Here is a 26018-nt window from a genome sequence, read left to right as displayed (position 1 = left end):
AAGTGTAATTATGAAATAAGAAAAAAATTATCATCAGTCTCTGTGTACCAAAACCACAAGCTAATGAATATATTTTTCCTGAAAGAAAAAGTACCAGAAAAAATTATTTTAAAGACATAAAAAAATCTGAGTACTAATAATTATATCATATGGATCAACTTACTAGTCACTTTCTAGCCCAAACAAGGTAACTTCAACACTTAGATAGAACTGATAGGTTTCTTGAAAGTGTCATTTGCACTTTGACTATCTCCTCCAAATAAACTGTCACATGGATTTAGTCACCATGTCACTAGCCTACCAGGGACATAACCTGCAACATCAAGGAGCTGTCCTCTGGCTCAGGTTTTCAAACAAAGGACTAAAGGTCTATATTTTACAAGAAAGCTAGAGTCTGAAGTGGATATTTAAAGAGGTACTACTGTAGTAACAATTGGAGATTTTCTGTGGGTAGCAACAGTAATTATTAAGGACAGATAATTGAATTATACCTAGAACTGGAGTTAGGCCCATCATTTCTCATCAGACACTTCTACCATCAAGACTGCAATGGCTTAGGCAACTAAAAATCACTTAATTTCTAGAAGCTGAAATTCAAGTTATTTTAGATGAGGATAGGGTTTTAGAGCTGTTTTAAAGCATTCTTAATCTGATTTTCTAATGTTTTTTTATTTAGAAAAGAATGTCTGTGAGTCACTGGTGTACATTTTGTTTGTTTCCGAGACTGCAAAGTAACTCCCCAACCCTGACAGCGATTGCCCAATTAAAGTTTCCTGATGATCTGATTGCTCTTTATTTAACATTATGCTACATCTGCCTGGCTATGAGTGAAGGCCTTCCTCTTGTAAATCAGGGTCTCACCAACTGCAGCAGGGCTCCCTGTGGGAACACAGTACGCTCACGTGGACTGCGCTGCAGCCTTGACACTTGTCAGAGCTCTGAATTGCCACACTGAGCACTGGAGAAGGAGGGAGAAATCCATTTTTGCTTGATTGTGTGGCACCAATTAATGGGATTAATAGCACTACCAGGCAATGAGGCAACACAAAGAAAGAAGAGAATGCAGAAAGACCATAATGAGCCTTGCTGGAAAAACTCCTAAACCATGTGAAGACTGTAGGAGCCAGTGGGGTTTGCAGGCTCTATGCAGACAAACAAGACAAAGAAAGGGGAAACACAAGCACAAAATAATACATAATAATGCAGCAGGACAGCATCAGCAAAAGAAGGAATGTAGCCACATAACTGATAATCATTTTAGTATCCTAACTACTATATATTTTATTTCCTCTCCTTACTAGTTAACTTTTTTTCAGTGTTTACATGTTAAGTGGACCTTCATTCTGGCCAACTTTATTTTTCTAATATTTTTTCTATTATCACAGGGAAACATAGAATAAAATAATTTTCTTGAGTTTCTTTTTCTCCCCTCCTGTCTTTTTCTTTCAGGTATTCCTCCTTCAGGGAATAAGAAATCAAGATTAAATCTGTTACTCTAGCAATTTAGTAATCTTTTTGTGTTATCTCTCTGCATTGCTCCTTATTGGTAAGTCTACATCCAGCTTCTGTCTCCAAATAGCTTCACTGTTGTACACTTTGTATTAGACTACAGGCATTACTATCTAATGGCATTATTCTGAACCATGACACACTTAGGAGGAGCTCTGAAACACCTTTTTCAATTTTTTAACTGATGTTTCTATGTCATGCAAAAGTATGTCATCAGCATGGTGGTTCATATGGCACACCAGAGAAATTTCTGCATCTGCAAACCTTGGTCTTCTCCACTTGCATTTCCCTGGATATCTCTGCTTTGTCCTCACTATATAAGGAAGGACAAGGCTCTTCAGAATCCTTAGGGGGATGAGCACTCAGGTTGCACTGGGTGTATTGAGCGTGTCATACATGCAATGGACACTGCAATTAACACCATGTGTCTGAACAGGAACACACAACACCTACCACATTTACATGGGATCTCTGTCCAGCACACATGGGATTCTCAGGCCTTTCCCAATGTTTCAAAGTGTCTGTATGCATTTCACAGAGCAGGAACATGCACACACATTTCAGTCTGAGAAATCCCAGTACACTAAGCCATGGAAATTATCCCATCTCTCTTTTCTATTCCTTCAAATGATGTAATATCCTTAATTACACAAAAGCCCCCAATTCCATCTTTACAAAACTATCACAGAGTCTGCATCATGAACCTTTTCTCTTCCTAACTGGCCTATGCATAATTGCTTCCACAGGTTCTCTTTAAAGGTCAGCTCAAACTACCCTTCTTTTTTAGTTCTATGAACCATCTCTCATGTCTCCAGATTCTGTAAACCATCTTTCATGTCTCCAGAAGAGACTACTTCCACTTATTTAGGCTTATGGGATGAATTCTGTTATCAACAATCCAGAGCAGTTTTCTTGCACTAGTGCACCTAAAGGAACATGGAACTTAAGTTCATTCAGAATTTCTTTCTTTGATAGAAAGGAACATTTCACAGGAATATTTGACAATCACAATCTGTTTACCTCTCCATTCATACAAATGTCAGCAGAGGCACAATGCCTGTCAAATTGGAGTGCAGCTCCTTCTTAATGAAGGAGTTCATGCTACAGGAGCCATTATTAATAATGGTGCTAAGGACACCTAATTTAACTCTCTGGCAAATCCATGCCTAAGAAATACATCCAAGATCAAGTACTAGAGGTGTGAGTCAGACACTGCAAAACATACATACTCTTATATATAGTAAGTTATATTTTCCCTATCTTTCTCACTCTTTGGTTATACTCTTAGCAACCACCACCATTAGAACCTTTCTTTAAAAAAAGAAAGTACCGATTCCAAGTAACCATTTGACAGATTAGGATTAGATTATAAAAGTAAAATTATAATAAGATTATAAAAAATAAAACAGAAAAGAAAAAGAACATTCCGGCAATATAGCATTAATCTTTTTCATCCTACCCCCTCCCATTTCCTATCCTTTCTCACTCTCACACTCAGTGTATTCATATGGTCTGTTTCCTTCTAATTTGTTCAGCCGTCCTCCCTAATTATTCAATTCCCTCTTCTGCTCCTTCACAGAATCAACTGAGCTCCATGACATTCCCCCTACCTATGGGGAACTGCACCTTGAAAAGACAATATCCATACAAAGCTAACAAGCACACAAGCTTTGCAGATCTCTCATGCCCACCTAGTAGCTTGCTACTGGAGAAAAGCAGTTGCCCTCCTCTCTCTCCTTCACCCTCAGGCCACCTACATTTTCTCTCCCAAGTCAAAGACACATTCACCATCAGACTACGTGGTGACCCACTGAGCTCAGCCTACTGAACAATTTTCTCTTTGTAGACTTCATTTTCTTCTATTTCGTATTCCCAAACTGGGTAACTGTAACATGACACAACCACCAGTTCTGGAACAAGGACAGCAGGAATGTGCAGCCAGAAATGAAGATGAACAGGACCTGCAACAACTGGCTATTAAATCAGCCTCACAGCCCATAGTCCTGAATACTAAGCCATCAGAGTGTCTGGAGTAAAACAAACTCTGAGAGGAGGAAAGATTCAATTAAAAAACCTCCAACACAGTTGAAAGACCCAAACTCTTGTGATTCCTTCCCCAGAAAGCAGCTCCTACAAAAGCCAACAAAAGAGCTATTGTATAGTAAGTATATTGTACCAGACACTATAGAGAAATATCATTTATGAATAGAGTGATTTCATTTATTGAATATTGCAGGGAGCTGGAAAATAAGGAAGAAGAAAGGATGTTTCACATAAATACACAATTAAAAGTTTCCACTCTCTGTATGAACAGAATTTTTTAAAGAGGTGGCTAATGTAAAATAGCCTTTTATTTATCACAGGTAATGTACATGCATTCTTCATTTTGTATCTGCATTTCTCATATATATATATATATATATGCCAAAATCTGAGGTGTTTCAGTGGAAACTCCATGTTTAAGGCAAAGACAATTCTTGAATTTTATGTGAATAAGGGAAGAAAACCACCCAAATCAACAGAAGAGCAAAACCAGAGGGGCATCATAACTACAGCCAAATGATTCTGCCTGAACATTTATAGATGGAACTAAAAATAAGCATTCAGTGAAACTGAGCAAAAAAAGGAGAACTGACACAGCACAGCATACGGGACCTCACATAAAAGTTAAGGCCATCAAAAATGTGTCAGTTGCAAGCCTTTTTAAAGGATATTACCCTCTCTACTAAGAGCAGATTTGGATGTTGGCTGGTCTTGGCAAAGGCATAGGTGTGCATTTCAAGAGATCATGCTCTTTACCTGTGTCCAAGGATGAAAATCTGTAATCCTTGTTTCTCCTATCAGCTGTGTGCTGCTTTTTATCGCCTTTAGTAATGTGTGAGACAGCCCACTGCTTTAGGCAGGAGCCCAAGGGTTTCCTAACAACTGCATTTGAAAATGCTCTTGCTTTCACTGGTTTTTAACTGTATCTAGGTTATGGTTTCAGGCAGAGGAGACTCTTAACATAGAACCTATCCTTCTGTCATACTTCACAGCTCATATGACATTTCTCAGGAGAAAAAGTGTGTATCTGTGCAAGGGGGATAATACCCAATACAGGAAAGAATGCCTCATTTTTGTGTGAGTAATTAATTACAGACACTAAAGTGTTTGGGTAGTATTTGTTCCAAAAGTTGGTGAACATAAAAATGCTTCCAGACACCTCATGTAGTCCAGAGGTAAAAAAGTATCTATATCCTTCCTCACTCATACAGAAACACATATGCTTTCTCAGAAAAATAAAATATCACAAGATTTTAAAAAATATATTAAAAATCACTGTAACAAAAAATTCTAAATAATCATTAGACAATTGAAAATGAGAAATTAGTCCCCATTTCTGTGTTTGCATAAATAAGACAAATAAAAAGACACAAGTGAAAATAAAATATATTGGGAAAAAAAGGAAAGAATATTGATTAGACATTCAAAATAAGATGCAAATTGTAAAAGAACATGATATTAAAATACTCTTAAATATCATGTTTCTAGCTTCCATTTACCAAGTAACACTTTTAAAATAAGGAACACTAATAACAGGCGTATGTCTAGGTGTTTCGTTTTAGTGATGCCATGATAAAGCAGATAACTAGGAAATCCACTTGCTCCAGAACAATAAAATAGGACATCACGTGTGGCAGAAATGCTGGTTAAGGTACTTGCTGTTCCCTTCCCTCCCAGAAGCTCCCAAGCACACAGAAGGCTGAGACTGTGCTCACTCTACAGTATGGACACTATCTGGCCCACTTGGAAAAGCACAGATAAGTAACAGCAAAGAACATGTTAGAAAAAATTATAGGCTGAGTTAAAGCCATCAAAGTATTTTACTTTATATTTGCCACTTAACACTGATGTGTTGTACCAAAAAGACTGGACTAATCAAAAGAAAAAACAAACAATTGAAGAACTTACTCCCATACTGTTAATGTAATCTGAAACTTTGAAGATATTTCATAATGTGATAAAACAAAAAGAAAGAAGACAAGTAGTAATGGGCTTATTTTGATTCAGACTGATTAATTATTAGACAGGTTACCAGAAAAAAATCAGTATCATATCTGTTAGCTTTATTCCTTACCATTGAGCAGCCAGCATGTATTTGCTGATACATGATGGTGAGAACAACTCAATTGAGAAATACTCCTCATTTTCCCAGGTATATTTTGATGCAAGATATTTATGCCTTCTGCTCCCCTTCTCAAGCAACAAAGTAACTGTCATTTTGAGAGTTTAAAAATATTAAAAGTTGACATAACAAAAGGATGCTATGATGGAACTTTCACCTTATCATTCCGTATTTTAGATACAATTCTTCCAATTTAACTACTACTTGGATTTTTATTTATTTCTAGGTCTGTTGCCAAAGAATTTTTTTTAAGAAAACAATTAAGAAAGCAATTAAGAGACCCCACTTTTCCATTTCAAGCAAATAATATTTTTGCCACTATGGAAAGAGGCTTATGTGATTGCTATCTATGTTCTTGGCCATTCAAGTGCATACCTGTATCGATGATCTCTTTCACTGTCTTTTTCCAAGATGCTTTTAAAGTCTTCAACTAACTTCAGACAAATTCCCAGAGGAGTAAACATCACAAAAATGCAACTCCTTTTAAATGCTGAGAGATTAACTAGTCAGGTAGCAAGATAGTGTAATTTTCCTCATTCAGAAACATTTTTTTTCTTAATCTTAGATTACATGGGAAAGTAGAATTATGACTGCCTCAACCACAGGGAAATTTCTGACATTTGCATCCTGTTGTTCACCACAAAAGCTAAGTAATAAGCATAAAGTCATTGCTTATGGAACTGTTTGTTAATTGAAAAGGTTGTGTCTGTAGTTTTAATTAGGGTCTTCCATTTGTTTTCCCTTAAAGATAACTTTATCTAAGGCAACTATGAGAATATATGATGAATTCTCAAAAATGCAAAGGACATCTCTACACCATTTTTCCCTTTGACTTACATTCCCCTTAAATAGGTCTTTTACTTCAGTGCACATTAAGGTTACAATAGCACCTTACTGTAACAGGCACCAACAAAAATAAAAATTAGAACTTGATTGTGATTCCCTACCCCCTACTGTGTAAGACTGCAGCATTTCTAGATCACTGTTGGTTTCCACACACTATTTGAAAAACAGCTAATACTGGCTTCCCTGCAACAGGAACTGCCAGGCTGAAACAATGTCACTGGCTAATCAGTTAGTGCCTAAAATAATCCTTGTGATGTCTAAGTACTGAAAAACTCAGCCTTTCAAAGGCTCCATCTAGCTGCTTGAAATCAAATGCTTCACTAAATACATTTTTGTAATCCATAATCCAGACCCTTTCACACTAGCAACAGAATCTAACCCATTAAGTATAATACCAAAATACTCAAAATTTTGAGGTTTTGAGCAACCTCAAAAGAAAACAATTCTTTAAGCTCACCCCTATCATTCAAATTGCAACCCCTATCATTCAAATTGCAGATATTGCAGCTTGAAACATAATTTTATACTGTGAGAAATTGTGAACTGGTTAATTAGACATTCAAGTTGACAGTATCTACCTTTCTGTATTTAAAAACCAAGGGTGAACATTGCTTCAGTCCAAAACTCTAAAATTCATCACCAAACTTTGACTAAGTCAGTCATAAGATGCACTATAGATAGTGTTCATCACCAAGTAGGCTAAGGTTTAAGTGAAAAGTGTAGTTAAGTGTAGTTATTTTATTTAAATAATTGACACCACTGCATAATATACACCAAGAATGCTATTTCATTTAGGAAAAGAAAAACCATCATAGATTAAAAAAAAAAAAAAAAGAAAAAAGCTTCCCATTGTGTTTGCTTTAGTAATTATGTCTCCTAAAGAAAGAAAAAAAAGCTAAGGGTCGTATTACAAAGCCTTTATGCTGTTTGAAATAAAAATTACAGTTCTAACCCCACATTACTTGGAGAAAAAAATCTTAGGTAACAGGAGTTTGGCATGTTTACTTTGAGAAGAGCTATTTTGGCTTTTTATAACTCAAAGAAATTACAGTTCTCGGGTTTGCATAACAACAATGTACCTGCTGGATGCTTTTTAGCTGCAGTTCTGGAAATAAAAAAATTCCAAAACACTAAATTTATCTCAGAGCTCTTGAAGATTTATTGCAATCTGTTCTCAAGAGTGCTTATCCAGATTTCAAATTCACAAAAACTAAGTGTCAGGTTGCCCAAATGAGAGCACAACTGGATGCTAAAGAGATACACTTGTACAGAAGAATAGATGTATGGATACAGGGAGCAGGATTATTCATTGAGATTATTAGCACACAAAAAGAACTTGTTGGATTGGATGCTTGAAATGCAAAGTAGGTCAATACTTCACTCAGACAGAAATGAGTGGGTGCTGATTCTGAATACTCTGTCCTAGCCAATTTTAGGCACATACCTCCTGTTCACATTTTAGAAAGATGGAATAAAAAAAACAACACTGAAGCTTCATCACAGAAATAATTCATATTTAGAATTCTTGTTACATTCCAAGTCAATGTGAAAAAAAAAGAATCTAAAAAAAATCAGGTAGTGCCATGGTATGTGTTACCACAAAACTCCCAGAAAAGAGGCATTTCTAAAGGGCATTCCTCAAGTATTCTCAGATGCCAACCATCTCTAACAGAAAGATGTCTAAGCTTTCAAAACCAAAAGAAAAAAGAAAAGAAACCCACAACACACAAAAACTACACAAAACAGGATAAAGATGCTCATGAAGCCTGACAGAATATAAGGGGTCAACTTAAGACCTTACACTGTCAGCGCTAAAAAGGGGCATTCAGAAGCTGCATTATAGGTTCACAGCAATCTTACCTGCAAAAATCTTGGACACCTGAAATATGAGATGGTATAGAAGTAACAGCTCTGAAAAGTCATGACTTGGGGACCTACATTCAAAAGGGAAAAGGAGGCTGCAGCATCGAAGTTGTTTTGCAACCTGTCTCAAATCTCAAAATTGACACAGTCTCAGATGTACACAGTAATTCCCGCCCACCTTCCTTCCCACCTCTAACCCATAATAAGAATCTACCTTGTAAAAATGTTTGGAATCAAGTGAATCTGGGCTGAGTAAACATTCATAGCTGAGTGGATAGGGTTTCCTACTATGTGTTAACAGATACTGGTAGTCAGTAGAAGACCAATGCCTGCTGAGTCAGCTTAAGCTCATTAATTCCTTCTCCAGGAGGTTACTCCTCACATTTCTTTACAGAGGAGGAAACAACTTTCTAACCAAGGCAGAGGCTAAGGTCTTCCTGCATCTGATGTGTCAGCACTTCTCTCGAACACTTCTCTTTCACACAAATTAGGAATATAATTCAAGCGTCAAACCACACAAAACTTCAGCAAAGATGTTCTTAAATAGGTACTGCTGGTTAATGAAGTACAAAAACCCCTAACCACTGTAACAGAAGGTGACAAGTACAGGACAGCATGGAGAAAAGAGACACAACCAGGATACTGGAACACAATGACCTACTAGCAAGAGCAATTACTGCTCTTAACTGTAATGCAGTGGAATTGTACTTCACCTTCAGTACAGCACCAACTGTTCCACCCCTTAGCATTCTGTGCCTTTGTAATTGTCTAAAATCAATGGTGTAAAGTCCCTCTGATCAGTGATTATTCATTACGCAAGTATGAAATACAATCTCTTTATGCATCACTATCCGTGCCCTCATCTCAGAAAGCTCACAGGTCCTCTCTCCCTGCCCTTCTTTCCTGTGACTGCCCTCAGCTACCCACTTTTATTTCATGCACTCCCTAAAATGTTGACTTGAATCATATATTGAGCAATTACAGTCACAACCTGCTCAGCAGATAACATGGGAGAAAACTGAATCCAAGTCCACTCTGTTCTGAGTTGCTATTAGAAAATGAATACTCACTGAAAAAAAGAAAAAAGGACGGCTGTCATTCATGACAAGTGACAGTTAATTAGCATCCAAACCAGAAGCAGTAGAAGAAAATGCTAGCTGTTCCTGGATGAAAGACCAAGCACAGGTCTCATTTTGAAATGTGTCAGAACTTTTAGACACCTGAAAAACTGATGTGTTAGTGACTATATCTGCCTGTGAACACATGGAATTCTTGAAACACCACAAAGCACATCTAATAGTAATACTAGTGTAGAGTACAAGATTCATCTGTGCATAGTCTTTGATCAATTCCCATCAACTTCAAATACCTTTCTTTTTTTTAAGGACTACAAGATCAAGAACAGGCTGCAGATCTTCAATAAACTGTTGAGAACAAAAAGTACATCAAAAAATTAAATATGCAGGTAGATTTTAAATGGCCAGTCAGGAAGTAGAGGAGATAGGAATTATGATCTTCTTCTTCCCAGTGTAATGGATTAAAATAACTGTAAACAGCTGCAGGAATGTTATACCCCTAGATCTTAAAACCAGTCACTAGTATTCAGGTGTAAGTAGATTTCACACCACAAGTCTTCCCGGTATACATGAGTGCACCATGAACCTGTAGACAGCCTGCACAGTTATGCAAAGAGCCGTTCACAGATTCTGAATGAAATTCCTATATTACAAAGATTAGTGAAGTATGTGGTGATACGTGAAATGCTGAAACAAATACAACTTCTTAGTCTTTCTCTCCACTATTGGTAACTGAAACATCCTACAAGAATCCAAACAGAGACAAGCATCTTGTACTACAGAGAAACTAGGTTAAAACACAGTGACTCAGAACAGAGATACCAAGTGGTTCGCTTGAATTTTAATGCGTAAACCTATGGGTTAAAGAAATTTAGAAGAAAATGAGAGCTGTCAAGGGCCTAACCCTTGAACAACCCGAAAGCACTGAATCCCCATTGAAATAAACAAGAGTCAGTTATGTACTTAGACCTAGCAACACAGCTCATTGAACAGAATTTTATTCAGGAATTGAACCACACAAGTGTTTCCATTTTTATTCAATTCCTTAACTAGAAAAATTACCTGCTATTCCCTAGTACCCAGTTACTGTTCCATCAAATGTGGCTTTATTTATTGCAAAATAAAAACATCTAATACCGCTAGCACTGAACCAGCACAGTCTATTCCAACAGCCTATGCACACAAAAAATATAAAAACAGACCATTAGCAAACAATTTTCTAACAAAATTTGAACCTTTCTCATGGAGGGTGGTAAAATATACACTGAAGATGAGGCGTCCACCCCACTAGAATAAGAGAGATTTCATACATGGTAAGCTTGATTGAGAACAAGTTAAATACTGAAAAAAGGAGACTTGTGCCTTGTGATAATACTGCCAGAGTGCAGTGCATAATATATGTGCATTTTGATGTTTAAAACTGCATGAGAAACAGGATGATAAAATGGTAATAATCACGATTGCTCTAGCACCCTTTCAAATTCTAAGTATTCACAGCTTATGTACTGAAATAGTAAAATATGCACATCTCTGCATCTACAAATCCCTGCAAGTGCATCGCTGTAAGAAAACGTTAAATCTCTAGCAAAAACACGGTGTGTGGCTGCAGATAAAAATTTCAGAAAACACCATCGACACGGACTTTTCGCAGGACAGAGTTCCTTCCGAGCGCTCGGTGCAGAGGGTGTGTTTCCCGGTGGGAGGCACCCACCTGTCCCTCACCGCTGGCCGGTCACGGAGGGGCAGCGCCTCGGAGCTCGCCCCGGGCCGTGCGGCGGCCGGCGCCCAGCGCTGCCGCCCAGGAGCCGCCGGGGGTTGGAAGCGCCGCCTCCCCTCGCCGCGCACGGCGGGTGCGCGGTCGGTCCGCGGCTCCCCGCGGCCGGACGGCGGTGCCGGGCCGCTGTCCCGCGGCCGCCGGGGCGAGGCGGCAGCGCCCCGGGGGCGGCCCCGGGGACTCGGGCCGCGGGCGGGAGGGCGGAGGGGCACCTGTTTGACGACCCGCGCGGGATCGTGGTGGGGCGAAGAAGCGGGGCACATCCTCGGGATAGCCAGGAAGGGAGGGCTGCGGGGAGGTCCGGCGCTCGGAGGAGGGACAGGAGGGCACACGCGTGGTGCGGGGCGGCAGGACAGGGTGAGGGGTGCCTGCACTGCCGAAGCAGCGCCTCAAACTCATCCTCGCCCCTGCGTTCACCTGGGCTGCGCGGGGGGCCGCGGCCATCGTGGGGACACCCCCGCCCCCACCGCGCAGGAGCCGGCCGGCAAGAGCGCACCTTACCTCGAAGAGGGGACCGATCTTATTCTTCTCCAGGTAGGCTTGGATCCTCGTCTGCTGGTGAGACGCCATGAAGAGCTCCGGGGGCGGGGGCTTGAGCTCGTCTCCCCCGGCGGCGGCTGCAGTCCCTCCGGCTGCTGGCGGCTCACTCCTCCGCTGCACAAGGGCTGCCACAGCGGGAGAGGGCGGAGGCGCTGCCGAAGTGCCCGGGACGGAGCTAACTCAGGTAACTGGGGGCGGGGGAAGGAGCCGAGTGCCAGTCGCCCGCTTAGCCGGGCGCGGGGCTGGCTGCCCTCAGGGAGCAGCGGGCGGGCGCTGCCTGGAGCGGAGCATGGTGCAGGGAGGAGAGGAGCTACAAAGGCGGTCTCCGAGCCCGCGCCGCTCCGCGCTGCGTGTGTCTGTCAGTCCGTCTCTGTCTGTGTTTCTGTGCCAGGCAGCGCCTTGGTGACGGGAGCGGCCGCGGCTCAGCGCTGCCGCCCTCGCCACAGCGCCGCTGCCGAGGCCGATAGCCGCGGGCTCCTGTCAGCTCCGCGGCCGCCGGCGCCCGTTGACGCCCGGGCTCGGCGCACAAAAGGCGGGAGCGGGGGAAGGGGGAGGAGAGCGGGCGGGAGGCGGGGGCTGCTCTGCCTCCGCCGCTCCCCTGCCCGCCCGGCGACGGGCTTGCCCCCGGCGGAGCCGCAGCCCGCCCTCCCCGCCGACGCTTGCGGGGCCCCCACCTGGCTCCGGTGTCCCGGGCGGGGTGAGCACCGCGGGCCGCCCGGCGTGAGGCAACTGAGCGGCACGCGAAAACTTCAGCTGGGGAAGGTCGCGGAGGAGCGAAACGAGTCGCGCTGCCAGCAGGGAAGGGGGGTGCAAGGACTGCAGCCAGCACTTTTCCTTAATTTCTGTTTAAATTATCTTTAAATCTTAAAATGCTACCTTTCTTATGTTGCCAATGAAATTTTCAATTAGGTACAATCAGCATTTTAATGGAAAAATTGGAGTAGCTATGCAGGTGCGTCTTGGTCGCAGGTTGTGTTGAGTTCCAGCAAGCAGCCAAGGGCGCGATGGAGCAAGTAAGAAATATTCATCTGGCTTCAGAGCGTAGTGAGTTAATGGGTACATCAAAGAATCAGTGTTTATTCTGTCTTCAAATAATCAGTATCCCCCCATTTCTGGAAGCAGGATCATAACCAGCTTTTTTTTCTCTCTCCCTCTACTTAGAGAAGAATAAACAGAAACATGTTTCTTGGGGTTTGACACTTCTGTTTTTCTCCAATAACTGATACTGCTGTACTAACATTAACCTGTTTGGTTAAAAAAAATATACTTTTTTTTATAAGGATTTATTTGAAGACACAAAACAGCTTTGAAGACTATTGGGAACATTCAGCACATCTGCTGAATCAGGGTGCCTGTTCCCAATCAACCAGAGCTCTGCAAACGCGAGAGTACAAGCATCTCCCAATTCAGAAACCGCTAAAGAAAAGGATGAATTTTGTCAGGAGTTAAAAGATCCTGAGTTCTGCTCCCACAGCCATTGACTGTTGATTGACTTCAAAGTCCTCAGTACTGACCTAAACCTCAAGTTTCTACCTAGAAGGAGGTCAAGTGTAAGTGTATTACAAAGAGCTTGCAGGCATCCTGTAGTGTAAGCAGCAGCCTGTAGAATTCTTTAATGGTTTGCTGGAATGTGCTCATCCCAGCCTTACTGAGGCAGTGTTTGTTTCCATAGTAGTCACTTAAAAATGGCACATTTTTTTAATTTGAATTCTCAGTGGGTAGTCTTCTAAAATTCGTATCAACTCAGAGTTTTAGCCTATCTTCTTCAGCAAAGTATTGCCTGGTGCCACCTAAATGATATGGTGCTAAGCTAGTTTAATCAGCCTAATGAGGATCATACAATCATAGGGATAATTGCCAGTGATGCAGGTTCTCTGCAGTGGCTCTAATGATTCCCATCAGATGAGGATGTTTGCAAAATTTCATAAATCTCACCAGAACCCAGACAGCTCCAATAAGTAAAAGTCTCCCACTTTGTAAAATGATGCTCCCCCAATGATGCAAAAATGAGAGCATATGTTTCTATAGCCCTACACAGCCTGACTTCTCAAAGTAGCAGCACATCCAGACCTGCAGGGACGTGGCCATATCAGGACCTGCAAACTGTCACTGCTCTGTGTTGACCAGGAAGAGGACTGAAGAAAAGAAACAAGACTGTCAGCAATATGAATAGAAAAGAGAATTCATTAAAGGAGGCTTTAAAGATAGCATACCTGTCTAGGTTGCATATTGTACAATTAGATAGGTGCCAAGATCTCACTGTTAAAACCTCAGAGTTTAGAGGATTTCTGTGTTTTGGTTTTTCTTTCCTCCCACTGAATGACAGAATTGTTGAGGTTGGAAGGGACTGGTCCAAGCCCCCTGCTACAGCAGATTCACTTACAGCTCGTTGCCCAGCCCTATGTCCAGATGACTTTTGAATATCTAGCAAGGATGCTGGATTTTTTTGGTGTCTGTTGTCATTCTCGCTTCCTTTCTCCCTAGACCATTTTTCCTTCTCTTAATTCTCACCCAGACATATAATCTAGATTTTCCAGTTGGCTTGGGAGACACAGTAGCAGTCCTGCTGTGGCTGGGAAAGCTTCCAAGGCCAAATGTTGAATTAGCTTTCTAAACAGACACATCTTGTAACCCCCACAGCTCCCATGAGACTTAAGTGACAGGTTATCCTTTGATATGGATTAGGTACTTTAGGGAGACACAAATGCAGACAGTTCCTTACAAAGAGCTTCATGTTACTGTTACCTAGTTGAAGGTCTTCAGCAGTTTTCTGACAGTAAAGCTTTCTGAGTGCTAGAATATGGGAGTTCAGGTGTCTCCTGCAGACAGCATAGGCTGAGTGACATGGTATAATAGGAAAAGGAGCTTCACTGATAGCATTCTTTTCTCTTTTTTTCCAAGAAAGCACAAAAACTGTTGCTAGGTTTGCAACAAGCCACACCAAATTAGCAATCAATAAATACATGTGATTTGCAAATAAGCACAGAAAGCTGGATATGTCCCTGCTGTCCTCTTAGTTGTTAGGAGAAAAACATTTTCAAAATTTCATTACAATATTCTATGTTTTTTAAACTGGTATTAATACAGTTTAAAATTAACTTTCATCTTAATACCAAAGGAAAAAGTCTCTTGGATTAAAATTACTGGTTTAGGCATGCCTGAATTTTTTATCACTTTCAGCAACATTTTTGTATGAGCAAGTGAACACTAAAATATTTTACAACCTAAGTAATAAAATATAGCCTCTGTATTGCACTTTGCTATGGTCCTGGTTTCATTTCATGGATATTTTTCTTTCAAGAGCAGTATACAGCATGCATATCTACATAACACTCAGCAGTGAACTGCAAGAACAGAAACAACTGAAAGGATTTGCACACAGGCACCAAAAAATTCAAAGTATCCCAATTAAAAAATATATTCCCCTCACAAAACAAGATTTCCTAAAAAACAAGGAGAAAGAGTCAAAAGAACAGGGCTAATTTTAAGATGCTCATGACCAGTTCTTATCAGTTCTTATACTATGTCTGTGATATCTGAGCTCCCTGCTTCCTACCATTGTTATGTTGGTGGGTTTCTCACCCTTCAATCTTTTCTCCAAGAGAACAGTGTGCATTTTTGATAGATCATTTCTAGTTTGACTTACTCAGTTCAAGGACTTTGCTAGAGTAGGGACCCATTAAATAATTCCATAGTATTCTACATCATTTCAGTCCAGCCATCCATTTTTCAGTTTTTCAAGTTTGCTACAGTTCCAATGCTGAGCACTGAATTTTTTAAGTTTCAGTCAGTTGCAGTACCCATTCATCATTGCCAGAGTTAAGTTACCCAGCCTTCACATGCAAAGGTGTTCTTCAGGAGTCAGAGCTGCCACTGCCGAGCAGAAAAGGAAACTGATGACTTGGCTGGCTGTAAAAGTACTCCGTGGGTCACAAATACCGAGTGCCAAGTCAACAATTTTTTCCCCTTCTGGCTAAAATTTGATCCATATGCTCTGTACGAAGTTTATTTTTTGAGATGGCATCTGGAGTACAAAAGAGACATTACAATCTAAGAGAAATATAGTGGCAATATATGAATTTATTACAAACCTTTAAATGGCTTTCTAGTTCCCATTAAGTGCTTTATGTTTCAGCTATCAAAAATCATCAGAAATTTCTTAACCTTTCAAAAACAATTACAGAGAAGAGAAAAAGTAGCAGGCACTTCAAAAGAGGTAGTATTCATCAAAACCTGGTGATGTTTTCCTTAGAAAGCTTTCTGTTTTGCCAGTGTTTCCTTTCATGTAATAACTCTACAACAAAGACTTCTTCTTCCATTACTGTGATTGTTTCTATTGAGTTTGATATTCTATGCAAAGTCATTATCTGGTTCATGAAGAGCTATGAGCCATTAGTCAACAGCTGACTAAATGCAGTTCTTAAAGTATCCTTGTACTTTAAAAAAAAGGAGCTGAAGTTACATCCAGGAGAATAAAATCCCTGGGTTTCTGCACTTTATAAATGAGACATTATTTTTTATTGTAAAAGCATAGCCTTGGAACGTTACAAACTCGTGTTGTAAAATTTTCTGAAAAAGCACACATGCACACACACACTGACTAAATATTGCAGTGCTCCAAGCTGTTTAAAATAATGAACGTCTAGCAGTTCCTAACCTAGAAAGCTGTCATCTTGCTTTTTATTTAGTATTCCCCTAAAAATGGATCTGCTCAGATGGCACGTTCTCAAAAGAAATTGAAGCATCTTACTGTATTATGCTGAAATATCCAATTTACCTTTTATCCCATATCAAGTTATCTGACAGAATTGGGAATAACATCACTGGAGGGCTGATTTTGTACACTTAATTTTATCTGGTGAGGTTTTTTTAAATGTACTCAGTAAACAATAATATAACCACAAGCTTGAGTTGAAGCAACCTCAAATATCCTTTGTATGGTTTTCTATTCACACCAAGATAGGAGCCATGCAACTTCAAAATTTGGACTTGACCCGAACTTGTTGTAAAGAGCAAGAATTTCTTTGCATCTTCATTCTCATAGAGAATTCAACCTGTGTTTTGGATATTTTGTCCTTTGTAAAAGATTTCCTATTCTCTACAGGGCAGGATCTCTTGGAAACTTGAAAGTTTGCATTATCCTCAGGCTCTCAATAAGGACAAGAACAAATCACTGGAAAATCCAAGATTCATAAACCCCCACTGTGCTTAAGGAGGATGAGTGTCTACCTCTCTGACTCCTCTTATTTTCAGATGTATTCTGTACCTTGCTTTCATTTATCATGTTCACTTTCCTGCTTCCAATGATTTGTTCAGCAATGCTCTCATCCTATTCAGAAAAAAAATTCCATCTCAACTTGAAGAATCTAGCTCATATCATATTAAAAATGCAACCAATAATAGAAACCGCTACTCTTTCAAGACTTTAGTGCAGCTTATATCCATTTTTAGCACCTTTATAGTTGTTTTCTTTCTGTTTGGCTACACATTAACATAAGTAGAAGTAGCAGTACTTATGAGAATATTGGTAATAGAGTTGGCTGTATATATTAAATACATTTCAATGACAAATATGCTCTGAGAATTTACTTTTATTTGCAGTATGGAAGACTGCAGACAGGCTTTATTCAGAGTTCTGCTTTGCAGTTCAGCTGCAAAGCAGAACTCTTAGTACCCTCCTGGAGATGGATTGGCCAGGTTCATATTCAGCTTCACTGACACCCAGGGACTGAAGTAATTAAATAAAAGACTTGCAACACAAACTGACAGTTACATTCTTCGTCCTTTCTGAGGGATAAAACTAATAATTTAATTCCTTGGTAGAGACTAAGAACACAAAATTTCAAACCTTCAGAAACTGTTCCTTTCCCCTCCTTCTGTATCACTGCCAGAGCACAGACCATTTCTCCGTGCACCATTGGCATTCGGGTAGTGTGGATGGCAGCAGGGACTGAACCAAAACCTTTTGGCATGTCCTGCTGTCCCAAGAGTCTGGTCTAGTCCTTCTAGCCCTCAACTAGTAACTAATACTATGCAGACTAGCCACTAGAGGGGAATAAAGAATCATACTGTTCTAACATAGGTTACTGCATCACAAACTGCTTTGCAGGGACATCTCAGCCATGGCCATGAACAAGTGCTGTATCTGACTCAGCTGGCAATGCTGCTTCATGCTGCAGCCATTACATTTGCATTCAGACAGCAAGTTTACTTAAGGGTCTTTAAACCTATAATATGTTTGTACACTCACTGCATAATTATTATAAATGTTTGTACTGCTAACTGTATCCTAATTATTTGCAGTGGTAAAGTTTTGTAGGCTCTGAACCACCAAGCATTTCAGCATGTTTTATTAACTAAAAAGATAGATCCAAATTAGGTTTTTCAGGTGCTAGAGGTAAACATAGATTATGGTGTTTTCAAGGTCAGGGAGGTATGGCCATCAGGGGAGATCAGTCACAGCTAACTAGCCTAGGAGGACTATCAAGCCTTAGGTGCCTGTAAGACCCTCATTTGGGAAGCTACTGAAAGCAGGTAATGGTACTGAAGCTGCTGATTAGTGAGTGAATGGTGTAGACACCAATCTAGATAGTGGAACTTTAGGACAACTGATTTTCAGGTGGTTGAGTTAGTTTTGCCTATACAACTTTGACTTCTCTGCTCTTAACAATGCAAGTTAAGGCCAGTAAAGAATTATTATTACCCATCAGGAGTCCCTAAAACATTCAGGAGGCTGGTTTTTATTATCAGAATGGACCTAAGAATGAACAGAATTATGTTAAATGAGCATACCAGTAATGTCACCTTCCAACACTTCAAAACAAAACAAAAGAAGCAGTTCTAATCCAAAATCAGGAAGAGATACCTTGAAATAAATTTTAAACCTTTAAATTTCACCATTTCAAGACCTCTGAACTCTCCTTTTCTCCTGGCTGCTCTCCTGACACAGAGCTGTGATCTCTAGTAACTCTTTCTTTTAATAATGAAGGCAAAGATTCTGCTATAGCCATTTGATTGCAGGAAGTAGAATCGGAGAGAAAAAAAAAAAACAACACAAAAGGAGTAGTGGTAAAAAATATATGAGTTGGCAATGCCACTGTATATTATTTTCCAGGCTTAACAGAGCTGGATTTGAAGACAATATCCAGGGACAAGAGCTTAAAAATGGAAAATTTACTAACCTAAAGATTCTTATCTTCACACAGAAATCCAGGCAGGAGGTATGTATGTATTGCTTTTTAGTAAGAGGGAGGCCAGCAATGATCCCATTTAATTTCCTGTAGTAGGAAGCTTAGCAACTATTCAGTAATAATATCTCCTTAGGTGATTGCTGCTTATACTTGGAGGGATGTGAAATTAGAGGAAGTCCTTGAAATATTAATGCCATTGCCCATTACAGTCCTTGAAGAGGAAGACAAGGACATTGGACTGAATGTGCCATTGAATGCTTGCCCTTGGCAGTGTTTCAACCATCACACACATCTGATTCTCTCTAAAGTGGAAAAAATTCTTGGCTTGGGACACATCCCCTTGGGTTGTTTCTCATGGAAAATACTGGACACAGGGTTACTTCATCATGACTGATTTGCTTAATTGGAAAGAAAGAATGATATTTCTGCTGTGAAAGTAATTGGTGTTTAACATTTTTGCATCTAACTTCTTTCAGAAAGTTTCAACTGATTTTTCTTAAGCAGGTCTTCATAGGCTGATGCCTTGATAATGAGTTGTATTTTTCACCTGATACACCAAATCTTAGCCATACAGCTGTCTCCCACTAGCAAGTATGAACTTGAAACATTTTAAATAATATGCATTACAATAAGAACATACATCAGACAATTAGCAAAAATGTAATTGAATTTGTCTCCTGTCTGAAAATAGAGGGAAAAGGTTGGCTTGTTATTAGTAGCATAATAATCCTAATAACATTTTAAAATGTATTTTTAATCTAGGATTAATTTTCCAGCACTTGATAAAGCAATTTAAATTTCATAAGCTTCATTGTCCTAAACAATTTGGAAATAAAGGATTATCTGCAGCAAAATTGAAAGGCTCATTTGGAGACTACCTGTGTGCCTAAGCTTTTCTATGAAAATATGTAGATAGTTATTTTGCTGGAAACTTTTTTCATGTAAATAGAGGGATGTATTGTCTATTTCACAGGAATATTTTAGCTTGAATCATTTTCTTATCAGGAAACTTAAATTCCAGACTGTATATGAAAAGTAATAAGCGGGTCGGTACCAACTTTCCCTCAAAAGAATAAAGCATGGAAATATTGACCGCACATAGAGATACTAATTCAATGCTTATAATAAACAATACTGCAATTAACTATTATTTTATTTTATAAGAGTGAGTCAAGATTTAATTTTTTGGTAATCACTGGCAGATCTGCTTTAAATCTTCTTACTAGAGTATTTACATAAATTGTTTATGAATGTTTACAGAGTTGTATTCTGGTTGGATTTGTGAAGTCAGTCTTGAATGTTTTGTTTGAAATATTTATGCTAATTGACCCATGTAGAATTATTGTGGGCTTTCCATAATGTGCTACAGAAATTTAGCATAGTGGCTGTCTTTACAGCAAGAACTATTTTCTAATTATTAGGTAAGCATTTGTTCATGATTTACAAAACTGTAATTTAGGGACTTCTATACACTATCAAAGATAAGCATAAAAAATTTGTCACAATTTTTCTGGCTTTCAAGGCCTTTCAGCAAATTCTGTAGAGGAGAGATTTTTTAAAAAGAAATGGATACTCACAATTGTGAATTTACATAATGACTTTTTGATGATATCTAAATGATGGCACAGAAGCTAAAATAACATGGAGAGAAGCATAAAGACTAACTGATAGGGAAACCACTAAGGGAGGTAACTGTGTGAGTACATAACTACCATAAACAGAGTGAATGAGAAAAGTACTAGAATCATGCATTGTACCACATTAATTCACTGGAGAATGTGGAAAGGCTTGTAGACCCGTTTCATGGTTAATTTTAAAAGATATCTGCCAAGCTTGCTATACTATGCTATGAAGACAGTTTAGCCAAAATGACAAATGGGAGGAAAATATTCCAAGAGATTTGGAATCACACCTGCAAGACAGAGACTATGGATCAGTATCAGGTCCACAGTAAAGATAACCAGTAAAAATAACAGAAAACCTGAAGCTTTGAACAGAATTTATAAATATATGTTTCTGCCAGATTTGTTGGTGCAGCCCTTTTTTAAAGTAGCAATATGCTGCACTTGAGGGAGGGGAAAAAAAGCATGAATGAGCAGTCTGTTCAAACTAGAGAAAATGTAAGAAAGATAACACTATGGTCAGTATCATCAATATTGTGAGCATGTACACAAGGTACAGCTATGTACATGAGGTAAAGCTATTACTGAGCTTTAGGAAAGTGGTATTTGGAGCACTTCAAAAGGTTTGGAGAATCAATTCAGATAGTTATCTGGACTGACACAGAGATGGACGTGATGGTAAGCATTCTGCAAAACACTTCATCCACAAGGCTGTTCAGAATGCAGTACCTGTTTTACTCATGTTTTTCCTATTTCTTTTCCTCCTGTTCACTTCCTATTTAGAATTTATGAAGAGTTATTCAGAATAGATAAGTATATTTTCTATCAGAGTAGAAAAGTGCATTATCTACTTTATTGTTTATTAGTAAGGATGTTCTTCGAATTCTCTAAGAAAGTGGGGGTAGAAAAGAAATAAAGATTATTAATTTTTGGAACCTAAGCACATCACACAAAATAATCCAGATGTTCACTGATAATGTTTTTTCCTACAGTAAAATCAGCATCTCTCTCTCTTTTCCTACTTTCCACTGAGTTTTCTGTCTAGTCAGAGTAAAGGCTACTTACATAGCCCACTATCTCCTCTACCTCTTTCTTTGGCGTATATGAAACATCCCTCCCACTGAAAAAAATCTGTATCCCAGGATCTATCCTAAATATTCTCAATTCAGACACTAACATGAGTTCCAAGGATAGGAATCTCAGTTTTAGTTACTTTAGGCTTTGTTATGTCCTTCTCATCTGCTCATGCTGAAACATTTGTAGTAAAGATACTTCTGTTTATCTTTAAAGAAGTCTCTTTAAAGATACTTCTGTTCTGTTTGGCACTTTCTGCAGATGTGATGTTTCAGTTCAATTATAAAGAATTTAATGAGCTTCAGTACAACTTTGTTCCAATGACATTAGGAGATATTTCCTCAGGAAATTATTTATTTAGTCTTATGTCTCTACCACTGGTAATGTTTGGTTTCAGGGAATCATAATTTCTACCTATTTACTCAAGGTCTTTAAGTCAGAAAAAGACTTAATTATCCCATAGCAGCTCTGTAGAAAGAATTAATGCATTGCAAGTGTCCTACTCTGTCATGAAGCTCCATTCACTTCTGCACTAGTATTGAAGTTGCACTGAGGTTGAAATCCTTCAATCATCCTTTCCTTCACCATTCTTTACTACAATGTTTCAATCTCTGTTACTGCACTTATTCCCTCTTTGCATCCTCATTTACCTGTTCCATAATCTGCGACAATGAAAAGTTTATATTCTGCCTCATTTATTGGAATATTAATATTTGGGATATTTCTCCAAATAATTTCTTTCCTATCATCCCAAGAAAATGTTTACATATTTTTAGCTTAAAAATTCATGTCCAGTTGTTTCATTATGCATGATCATGATGACATTATGCAGAAATATATTTTCTTCATAGAGTCATGATTGACTGGTCCAAATTGATGAGTTTTTTTCTACTGCAGTGCATTTTAACAGGGATTCCAATATTATATACACCAGCACAAGTTAACAAGTTACAATCTGTTTAATGACAAAACCAAATGTTAAACAAAATTTTCTTCTTAGTTTAAAAGTAAATAAACAGTAAGTATTATCTTTGTAGTTAATGTTTCTTGCCATCTGAATAAACTGCTGTTTCAAATATGAATCCCCTTTCCATTATAACCCCCATTTTATATAATTACGTTCCAGTCAAAAACTGGATAGCATATGGACATCTTTTACAGATTTTCTTTCAATATATAAAAAACAATTAGACAAACAAAAAACCATAATATTAGGTTTCAAAATTATCTGGTTCAAATTTCTGAAAGATATTGAAATTACTTCTACCTCCTGTGAGAATAATACCTAAAGAGAACAGGAGAGAAACTGCCAACTAGGAATTATTTTAAAAACATTTTGAATATATCCTAAAGTATTTATAAAGTAATTTTAAATGTTCACAGAAAGCAGTGCATTGAAGAGGAAGGAAATGGAAAGAAGACATTTTCCTTTACAAGTACAAAACAGAGTGTAATTTCATTTCAGTTCACATTTGAGAAGCTTGGAAAACAACATATCAAAAATGCAAATGTATACAATATGTTTAAAGACAAATATAATGCAATTGGTCTGTGTAGTAGCTAAATCAGGAAATTGACTGTAATTGTAGTTTATTTTATGAGAACATAATATAATTACAAGACTGTTGAAAGAGAAGCTTATATACATCAAAATCAGTGGATTAAGACATAATGTTCTTATATGAAATTCTGCCCTCAGACTCTGAGGCACAGGATGAAGTGGCAGAGTGTAGTAATGGAGTTAAGAGCCCCACAGAGGATTAAAGAAAGCCATACTGCCAGCAGTGCTCAGCAGGCGTGTGAGGAAGGAATCAGAGTATAGATTCAAAACGAATTGACAAAAGAACATGGAGTGAAGAAACTGCTTGAGCCCTAAAACACAACCTTTCTTTTTATAGGCTGTGAATGAGCCTTGCTCTATGCCCACACAGAAAGTCAAGAGTATGAGGACACATGTAGCCTTCAGTGTCCAGCCTGGACTGGAGTATAAAATTCCCAATGGACAAAAAGGTCTCCCAACTGATTCAGAGATGAAAAAATAACATTGTTTTCTTAGAGCTCAACAATTACAGAGAATAAGATTTGCCACTAGCACTGATCACTGAGGGCAGGAGAAGCAATGCTTTTAGATTGCTTGGACATAAAAGTGACCTGTAAAGGGATTAGTTCATAAGTCCTACAGAGCTTCCATTAAATGTGTAGATCAAGTGAAATAAAAATTATAGGATGACTAAAGAAATTTATGTGGAAGACGACAGCGGCAATGAGCTGAGGGATAAGATCAGTTGCATTTGCTCATATGAGCTACTGGAAAATAAGATCAGAGACTATTTTGGATATAGTCCAAGGTGCATGCCAAGCAGAGCAAAAAGATTACAAGCCAAAGGAACATTAAGAAGTGAGTGATTACAATAAAATCAGATATAAAATATGTGCAAAATGGATGCTGCAAGAAGACCTAGTATGCTTTTAATAAGTGGAGTGGAACTGAGGTTTGGGAAGATATAAATTTCAGTGGTTGATCTATCCTAATGACAAAAGTAATGTCAATTTGGACAAAATAAAAATGAGAAATTGGGACATATAGATAAAAAATTCTCCAGTGGCAGACTACGAATCAAATAGGTTTCATATATATTCTGTACAATGAACTGTGATTAAAATTTGCAGTCTGATATTGATATGCCTCCCAAAAGATTTTTAAAATGCTACCCAAGGCTTTGGCAAAGTGACAGCCACAGCATAATCACATTTAAAACATGCGTGAAACCTTTCAAAGGTGCAATCCAGCTGAAAAAAATTTGCTACTCGTTACAAAGACATTTCTGTGGTGCTGTATTTTTTATCAGCACTTTGTATATGCTCACCTGAACTTCACTTCTAGATAATGCAGGAGAGCTTTTCAGTTTTTCAGAAATTTCAAATTTCTTGGGTCAGGATTCTAGAAAGAACAGTTTTCCTGTTCTGTGTTAGACTAGGCCATGAGTCTGCCAGGGCTGACTTTTCTGTATAAAAATGTTGCTTTCTACCAGCATTTGAAAAAGGCATTACCTTTTCCAGTTAGGAATTTCTAACATGTGTGCAAAGTAGAAATCTTCCAGTAGGTTATAATGTGTTGAGGGTAGTAAAGGTCTTTGGTATACATGTTTCTCCTTATAAAACAAAAATGTACAGCTTAATGCATTACAAAGAGTGTTGTGAACTTTCCACTCACCCTACTGTTTTGTCTCTTTTTATAAGTTAATATAGAGTAAACCACTACTAAAACTACAACTATGTAGACTTGGAAAATATATAGATTGCTTGGATTGGCCTTGTCTTGCCAAGTTCTGCAATGGAGCACACATTTATATCTGCAATAGAAATATGCAAAATCCTTTAAAGTTTCAATTAAAAATCTAAAACCTAAGAGTTTTCAGTCAGCACCTTAAACAATTACTCTTCTTGTCTATGCATGAGGGCATTTATATGTTCATTCCACAGAGTGTGGCAGAAGCTAGCCAGGAGGTAGGAAAGGGTTTGGCTTTCAGAGGTGTAACTGCCACAGGAACAAAAAAAACCAAAAAACTTTCTCTGCCCTATGTCTCCCTTTTTTCTTTCCTCTATCTGGCAGTCAGCATGAACTTTCAGATTCACAGTGAACAGCTATTGTCATATTTTCTACTACAAATGATTATTTTGCAACTTTAACTATTATGCATACGTTCATATTTAATTATTTAGTGTAATTAGCAAGTCCTTATGGCTTTCCTGGTTATGGTCATTGTAGTTTTTACGTGATGGCAGAAATGAACAATATTTGTTGTTTTGTGATCTCATCAGCTCATACAAACTAAGTTGGATCAGGCTGCACCAGGTTTGGATGCTCATCCAAAATCCTTAAAGGAGCTTCAGAAGATTGAACTAGTGATTTGCAGCTTGAGAATTAATCTGACATGATTTAATGCCAAATGACCTAGAAGGTACTAGATTGCTGCACAAAGTCTTTGTGGGGTGAAGAGTGGATTCCAGCTCCAGACCAAATTCAATTTTTTTATCTAAGTAATATTATTACCACCCACACCTATAATAAAAATTTACACTCACACATATATCAAGAATTCCTGTGGACAAAGATGCTATCTTAGGTGAATCAAGGTAGGAATTTGAGGAATATGACAGAGAATACAGAATAAATCTAATAGCAAAACAGCTATTCCATAATAGCTTATGGAATTTGGTAGATTACTGATAAATATCAGAACTGGAAAGGTGAATCATGAGACAAATTTAAAAAAAAGATTTTTCTTTCAAGTGGGATTAAAAATTCTAGCACAATAGTTTCAGTGTCTCCTTTGGGTAGTTATTTCAACAGATAAC

General features: G+C 38.6%; 1 protein-coding gene across 9 annotated transcripts in view; it reads right to left on the bottom strand.

Annotated features, from left to right (window-relative positions):
* Positions 1-12396, bottom strand: part of C1H8orf34 (chromosome 1 C8orf34 homolog) — a 151323-nt gene extending 138927 nt beyond the window's left edge. For 2 of the 9 annotated variants that reach the window (XM_077186311.1, XM_077186314.1), the window contains exon 1: positions 11735-12391. In XM_077186311.1, coding sequence (XP_077042426.1) covers positions 11735-11803 — 69 coding nt within the window. In that variant the 5' untranslated portion in view covers positions 11804-12391. Of the gene's footprint in view, positions 1-11170; positions 11268-11729 lie in introns of those variants that run through there. The other 7 variants (XM_054645986.2, XM_077186353.1, XM_077186321.1 and 4 more) reach the window with 6 other exon arrangements.
* Between the last annotated feature and the right edge of the window lie 13622 nt (positions 12397-26018).

The sequence above is a fragment of the Agelaius phoeniceus genome, chromosome 1, assembly GCF_051311805.1.
Source record: "Agelaius phoeniceus isolate bAgePho1 chromosome 1, bAgePho1.hap1, whole genome shotgun sequence".
Classification (NCBI taxonomy): Eukaryota; Metazoa; Chordata; class Aves; order Passeriformes; family Icteridae; genus Agelaius; species Agelaius phoeniceus.
The sequence above is the reverse complement of the archived record's forward strand: the minus strand, read 5'-3'. Positions and strand labels throughout refer to the sequence as shown.